Source organism: Paramormyrops kingsleyae, chromosome 1 (genome assembly GCF_048594095.1).
Source record: "Paramormyrops kingsleyae isolate MSU_618 chromosome 1, PKINGS_0.4, whole genome shotgun sequence".
In the NCBI taxonomy this organism is placed as follows: domain Eukaryota; kingdom Metazoa; phylum Chordata; class Actinopteri; order Osteoglossiformes; family Mormyridae; genus Paramormyrops; species Paramormyrops kingsleyae.
In genome coordinates, this window is record NC_132797.1 from 15680337 (window position 1) to 15688115 (window position 7779).

At 37.5% G+C, this 7779-nt stretch overlaps 1 protein-coding gene across 1 annotated transcript; it reads right to left on the reverse strand.

Moving 5' to 3' along the window:
• Nucleotides 1-1591: 1591 nt before the first annotated feature.
• Nucleotides 1592-5935, reverse strand: yeats4 (YEATS domain containing 4). Its single transcript, XM_023825731.2, has 7 exons — nucleotides 5636-5935; nucleotides 4910-5029; nucleotides 4687-4753; nucleotides 4357-4451; nucleotides 4102-4191; nucleotides 2430-2517; nucleotides 1592-2197 (listed from the first exon to the last, which is right to left on the reverse strand). The coding sequence occupies exons 1-7, from the start codon at nucleotides 5684-5686 to the stop codon at nucleotides 2028-2030; spliced, it is 681 nt and encodes a 226-aa protein (XP_023681499.1). The 5' UTR covers nucleotides 5687-5935; the 3' UTR covers nucleotides 1592-2027.
• Between the last annotated feature and the right edge of the window lie 1844 nt (nucleotides 5936-7779).

Here is a 7779-nt window from a genome sequence, read left to right on the forward strand (position 1 = left end):
GACTCTGGAGCAGTGGAAACATGTTCTGTGGAGTGAAGAATCGTGCTTCTCTACCTGGCAGTCTGATGGATGAGTCTGAGATTGGCAGAGGAGAACGCTACCTGCCTGACTGCACTGGGCCAACTGGAAAATTTGGTGGAGGAGGAATAATGGTATGGGTTTTTTTTCCAGGGGTTCCTTATTTACAACGAAGGGAATACAAACTGCTTCAAAAAACCAAGACATTTTGGACAATTCTATGCTTCCAGCTTTGTAGGAACAGTTTGGGGAAGACCTTTTCTGTTCCACCATGACTGTGCTCCAGTGCACAAAGCAAGGTCCATAAATATATAGTTGGGTGAGTTTGGTGTGGAAGAACTTGACTGGTCCAATCAGAGCCCTGACCTCAACCCAACTGAAAACTTGTGGGTTGAACTAGAATGGAGATTGTGAGCCAGGCCTTCACGTCTAACAGTGCCTGACCTCACAAATGCTCTCCTAGATGAATGGACAAAATTTCCCAGACACGCTCCAACATCTTGTGGAAAGCCTTCCCAGAAGAATTGCAGCAGTTATAGCTGCAAAGGAGGGACCAACTCCATATTGATGCCTATGGATTTAGAAAGGGATGTCATAAAAGTTCCTGTGGGTGTAATGGCCAGGTGTTCCAATATTTTTGTTCAAATAGTATACATTCCCAGGAACTCCATTTGTTTGCATTTATTGTGTTAGATTTATGATTCTTTTTACCAGGTCAGTATCATCATAACTGCTCAATGTCTACTGCATGACATCTGCATATAATTAATATTTTTACATTTTTATTTTACCCTGCTACCCCTTGGCGATTATACTGGTCACTTATTGTTCGGTCTATCTTATAAAATGATGCTTCTGTATTGTCTTATTGTAGCACATAATTTACTAAAGCAATTAAATCATTGTACAAATAAAGCACATACCACATAATGCAAGTTAATCTATCAAGAAGATATGTAAAGGTTACTGACTGTAAAGGTCCTGGAACATAGATATCTATCTACCTTCCAGGGAAATATTCATTGTATGATATTGAAAACACTTCTCTAGAGCACACATATTGAATTTCAGCTTTCCCCAGAATCCACAGAGTTCAGCTTTAGAGCCTCGAGAGGAACACGGAAAAACGATGTCTTTGTCCACGTGTCTGGGGCCAAAAGTTAGTCATCCTGGAAGATCAGAAATTATGTTGCTCTGCTTGTTGTAGCAATGAATAAGTCCTACATTCTACACAGGGATGGAAACACCAGAAGCTATTAACATTTTTCCATCTTTAACATAACCTTACAGTTGACAACAATCCCATGATTATTATCTGGTGTAATCCAGTAATTCAAGATGCTACATTATCTTAAGGTTGCACTGCGAATATTTTAGAGTTTGCTAACTGGATAGAAGCAGGGTAGATGACACTGCTCTAAGATACAGAGATGATATTTGCTAGTGAATATCAGCTGATAAAGCCATTATTTTATGTATCCAAATCTACTTTTGCTCCAAATGTCACTTGTTGCACATACCTGCAATTTGGCTTATATGTCCTAAGTGCCAAATATCAGACAGACCACAAATATTAACAATTTCCATTTTTATTAATCAAGGAGTAGCTGCCTTACTAATGGTTGAAACAACAGTAACGTTAACAGGACATTTAGCATAAAAGCTGCATTAAAATATGCTGCTTACAATCTAGTAGAAGTACTTATACAAAAGCTTGCTATATCATTACCTGGTCTGCATAAGACCTGGAGAAGGTAATTTCAATTAACAGCAAAGAAAAAAAAAACCTAATCAGCTTTACACTTGGAAAATGCAACCAAGATATTACTTTCAGTACATATGATGACAATACAAGTGTGAACCTTTGTAAAGATCATGAGCCAGTGAGGAGGAAGGAAGAAACAGCAGACAGGCTTATGATGAGAATCTGGGTGTTAATCTTCTGGAGAATGTTATTGGACAGTGTGTAGGACAGACTGAAGCACAGGATGGGGGCCGGTCCCAGCACGTCAGTGGTCTTTGATCTGATCCTCCTCCTCCAGCTTGCGAATTTCACTCTTCAGGAAGTTGATGGTCTCTCGGCTAGCCTTCAGCTTCTCCTTCAGCTCCGTTATCTCCTGGCTTGTCTTCTTCTTTGCAGATTCCAGCTTCTCACGCGTCCTCAGCTCCAGCTCAGCAACTGGAAATACCACCTAAAAGTTTGTACCTTTTATCCATTATGAAGAAAATGGGCACGGCCCATCTTAGATATAAAGGGTGATGAGCAAAGGCACAGCCCCCTCAGCCGCGCACAAACTTGCTCACTATTCACGCACAAACACAATCGAGTCCTGGCTGAAGCCAACGGCTTGACAAGGATTTCAGGTAGGTGCAGTTTGTTCTGAAAGTCACAATTAAGTGGTGCAACTCACACTCTGTCTCATGCTTGTAGGCACCTAATGTCAGCTGTCTGGATGTGGTCAGCAGCTGTTGCATCATAGCAGTGGGATCCTGGAAAATCTGTCAACACAAAATAACTCTTAACTTGAGAGTAATGGTTGCAATAGTGGAGGGGGGGGGGGGGTCATAAGATGATTTCCAAATCATGTGAACAAAATTTTAAAATACCCCAGTAGAACCTACATCAAACAAGTGGTTTTCTTAATAAATAAAATCAGTGTTGCATTTTCCCCATCAAAATATAGTGCATTTTGCCAATCAATAAGGAATGCATAAAAATTCAGCATGCTTCGATAAATACCAACCGTCCAAAATAAACAATTCACAAAAGATAAGATTTCATTATAATACCCATTAAATCATGCAACTACAAGTAACCAAAATAAAAATGGGATAAAAATTAGAGATAGTACCCATTTACTCTCAGGTTACTTTAGTGCTGTACAATGCGTGCTGCCAAACAATGTTGTGCTTGAATCATTTACGCATGGGATGCAAGCTTGGTAATAAATAAAATGGTCATTTATTTTTATACTTAGTCCAGGTGATTTTCATCTTAATGCAATTACCAAAGTCATTTTTTTAAAACCACAGAAAATTAATTATGACAATTGAATATGAGATACCACAGACTACAAAAATATTTTAATTCCCATTGAAATGTTTTTACTAATTAAAATGATCTTGGTTGCTGTATGGATTCGTTCATTGAATACTTGATCATCCATTTTGAACAAAGTGCGCTGGAATCTAGTTTGGATCTCTCTACTTATGTGAAGAAACATTCTCGGTGCCAATGCATATTGAAAAATGACTAAACTTGGAGGACGATCTTTGGGAGGCCGTCTCCAAAATTAAACCCCGAAGGGACTTGTTTTGCTCCAAGCATTGTTCCCACCTATCTCATTAGGTAAGTTTAATGTTTGCTAGGCCTATATAAAATTGTTTATGGTTCTTAAACCAGTGGTTCTCAATCTTTTTTGCATCAGAACCCAATTTTTACCATGTCAGCTCAGTCGCGACCGTATATTAAGCATAGGTCTAAATTAATGTTATGATTAAGCGCAAATACGATCACAAAATCCCTCCATGCCATATAATGCTTCCACAAGTTCAAGACAGATGTTGAGGAATTGGGGGTGATGTATGGCTTTGGGCTCTGATGGCCCCTGAGCGAGGCCCTTAGCCCCCAATTGCTCCAGGGGCTGATTGACCCCACTTTCTCAGAAATACGAATAGGAAAAGAAGAAAAAAAAAAAAGTCTACTAAATAAATGTGTGTATGTGTAATATATATATATATACACACACACACACACATATACATACACACACACATATATATACACACACATACACGCACACACACACATACATATACATACATACATACATACATACATCCATACATATATATATATATGTGTGGTTCTACTTTTAAGAAATTCGAGTTCTAATGAGTTCGAGAACTGAGGTACCACTGTGTGAGTGTGTGTGTGTGTGTGTGTGTGTGTGTGTGTGTGAGATATATATATAAAAATATATATATATATATAAAAATAGAAGCATGCAATGGTTCCAGCCATTTTGGAGTTGAGCTAAAGTCCTGCTACTCAATAGGACCAAAGGCAGTGCAGAAGCTCACCATCTCATCATAGAACTCAGACACCACTGTCTTCTTTGGCATGGCACTGGAGTCAGACTGGAAAAGCTTCAACAGGTGATACAGGGTGACCTGGAAGAGGCCCATTAAAGATCTATTACGATCCAGCTTAGTAAGGAAAACTGGTCCACACAAGGTTGTACTTCAACAAAAACAAAACAAAAAAACAAAAAAAAAAAAAAAACAGAAATCAATAGAAATTTCAAATAGATATTACACATTAAAACAGGCACTGACCGGTCTTTCATTGGGATCAATGAAGAATATCTTGATAATAATTTCAAACTCTCCCCAGCCGGTTTCTGTGATCTCGTACGGTGGTTTTGTGACAACTGCAATGCCAACATACATTTTAAGCTGGTAGTGCTGAGCTTAATTCCTTAAAGAATATTAATGCCATTTTCTATAAGGCAGCCTTAATGGGTGGTAGCAATCAAGATATCGAGATGTCTCCGCCTCCCTAGCAATTACCTGACTACTTCAGTTGCCACTGAATGTAACAGGTAAGTAGTATGTACAATTTAAGAGTACAGTGCTGCTGTGAGCAAGAAAGGCAGGCTACCTCACCTCTTAAGGGGTTTCCGTAACTTTCATGAAGTTTGAATTGGATCTTCTTTACATAAGCAGACATGTCCTGCAGTGAAAATCAAAGATGTCAATCAATGAAGCTGTGAAAGAAGGAATTTAGTCAATGTTTTGTTGTAAAGCAGAAAGAATAGTGTTACACTCTCCAGATAGATACATTCATATATACAGCAGCATACATCTGAGTCACAGGCCCCTATCGTACCTCATTTCTGTAGGGTTTCACGTAGACTGTCCACTGATGAGTGTGCCCGTCCTCCTCTCTTTTCTTCCCAAAATATCGCGCAACATTACCAAACACTATCGGCTTCACAATTGTTACTCCCTGAGAGAAAGAATTTAAGCTCGTTTAACAATCATCTAAGAGTTTACCCTAACACTATCGTTTGTGTTTTATGACAATCATATTTTGCAAAGCAAGGTCAGTAGGTACTGCCACTTGTGAAGAACAAACAAATTTAATACAAGGATTTAGTTGTAATAACACAACAGTAAATAAAGTCGCTGTTTCTGGCATGTTTCCCAATTTAACATGACAATTTAATAAATACTGCTCTTATTTCTGACTGCTACCGATTAAGTAAAATATCCAGCTTTTAAGCAGTTATAATTGTAATTCAACGCGATCCAACATGATAAACGTAAATAACACTATACACGGGCAACTGTGAAAGACACTGGTACATAAATAAATAAACTCGAACTTTAACATGTTTTCCGAAGAATGAGCGTATAATCGCAACTCACAGTTAAAGCATGTTAAGCAGTTCTCCTGTATCATTACGATCTCAAACTATGCTGCATTTTAAGTTGTTATACAAACCTCTGATCAATCCATACGGATTCCCAAAAACACAAAACGTATTGTACTTGATTTTCATAACTCTAATTTTCAAAAGATTAATTTGAAATAAAGGCAAAATGTCGTTACCTTCACTCTCCCCCCGGAATCTGGACCAAATTCAGCCATTCTCTTAAACATAGTATAGTGAAGAAATCTTATAATCAGACGTATTTCGTCTGCTTACACGCAGACCTTAATACCACTGCCTTCGAAAATATCAAAAACAGCTGCCATTAAATTAAGAAAGCATTTTTATTCAGTAAATAAACCATCAGATGTTCCCCGGAAGTTCCCCCCAAAAAAACTTCCGACTTGAAAACAGAAAGCGCTGCATAGTTCCAGGCAACGGCTTTTGTCTCAGTGGGCTGAAAACAGGATCAAATAACCCTGCAATTTACCTCTGGTAAGTGGCTAAATACGTGAAACAATATGAAACGTATTTAAGTTTAAACCGACCTATTTAATTTTATAATTTGTAATCTTATTACAATTACGAGTTTTACAACAGTCGCCCACGTGGCCCACAGAGAATTACTTGGTCAGTCGTGCATGAGCGGACGTGTAATATGTGTGCGCTTTAAATCAACAAATAAAATTAAAGTCAACGTTAAATAACTGATCATTTGTGACTTAAGTTGCGTACATTTGAGACAGTCAATTAAAAGTGGTTAAGCATAGGCCTATATAAGGTTAATTCTGGCCATCACAAAATAATGTCTATTCAATAGAAATTGTAGACTATTATATTCAAGTCATCTTGAAAATAAATATCTGGCACCCAAATAGTTTTCCGTTATTAATTAGAATAGTACTCCCGGTCGGCTTTTGTCAGTTGATACCATTCATTTTACACTAATCTGTTACAACCCTAACTACAGCAGATTTAATTCCCCCTAAGAGTAGCTGTCCAATAAATGGATCCATCGAAAAAAGCGGATTACTTTTATTATTTATATAGTAGTCTAGAAACAATGTGCACAAATACCGTATGTTACTTACAGGATATTAGTACATAAAATTATCATTTCAATTGCAAGAGGCAAATTATGTTAAACGTGCTTTGTCTCAGTCGATGTTCTATTTTGAGAACTCTTTTCACAATAAATTGGTAAAAGGAGGTTTCTCTCTTTAAATAAATCACCATCCCACAAACAGCACAAAATGATTTTAAAATAAAACCTTATTTGGCTCAGTTGGATTGTACAAAATACATGAAAGTATTTTAATTGTAATATCATCACTATATATGATTCCTTGATTGTAGTACTTCATGGTGAAATGAAATTCAAAGGGACCTATCCATAATATTTGGAAGAACGTAGCAACGTGGTTTAACGTGGATCGGCATTCTGATCAAGTTGTTAAATAAACGATTGAAGGGTGGATGATAATATATAGGATATTGTTTAATTATAATAATTTCAATTTACAAAATAAAGACATACATGTATGACAGAGCCTTTCATTGTGACATCTACCTATAAAGCAAAATTTAAAATACCAGCATACACTTTTATCAGAAGGTTGTATTCTCATGATACGCATTTTAAGAAATATCCCAGTTTATAGTTTCTTGTTCGAAACTGGTTAGCAATCAGTATTTCATAAACATACAACTGAGAAGCGTGATATTTTGGCTAGTCGATTTGCAGTTTCTGAATAATGGTGACATGATGAACAGGCTGCTGAAGAGAAAATTGGAAGCTACATATACTGTGAACAATAGGTTTTCCCGCCGCCCGACTTATATGAACTTAAGGTACAATTGATTACCGTATTCGCGTGTTAACGAAATGTTGTTTCGTACTGCATATTATAGGAAGCACCTCCTAAGAATCTGGTTCAGCATCATTTTTTTTCTAACAGAGCTGTCAACTTTGGTCATTTAACTGGAGTGAGATATTCAGTTCGAGAGATATTCAGTTCAAGTCTGCATAATCATGCACATGCAATTACATGTAGCCTATATATGCAACAGTTTTACCACCTTGTCTGTTGGGTTTGCGAACTACCCCAACGCCCTTGATGTAGCTGATTTTAAGTTTATAATAGAATAATATAGATTTCCCGTTAGTCTGAAAGCGTGTCACCCCCGATACGTGAGAGCTGGCAACACTATTCGAATCCTTAATGATATATGGAGTTTTAAAAACTATAGCTGCATAGGGGCAGATTTAGGGGGGACACGTCCCTCCAAATGTAGAGATGGGGAGGGGGGTCATGCCCCTCAG

Coding starts and splice junctions, on each gene's coding strand:
- yeats4 (XM_023825731.2), bottom strand. CDS start 5,686: ATGTTTAAGAGAATGGCTGAATTTGGTCCAGATTCCGGGGGGAGAGTG. Junction 4,754..4,909: donor TGAAACCCTACAGAAATGAG/GTACGATAGGGG, acceptor TTTTCACTGCAG/GACATGTCTGCTTATGTAAA. Junction 4,192..4,356: donor TTGATCCCAATGAAAGACCG/GTCAGTGCCTGT, acceptor GGCCTCTTCCAG/GTCACCCTGTATCACCTGTT.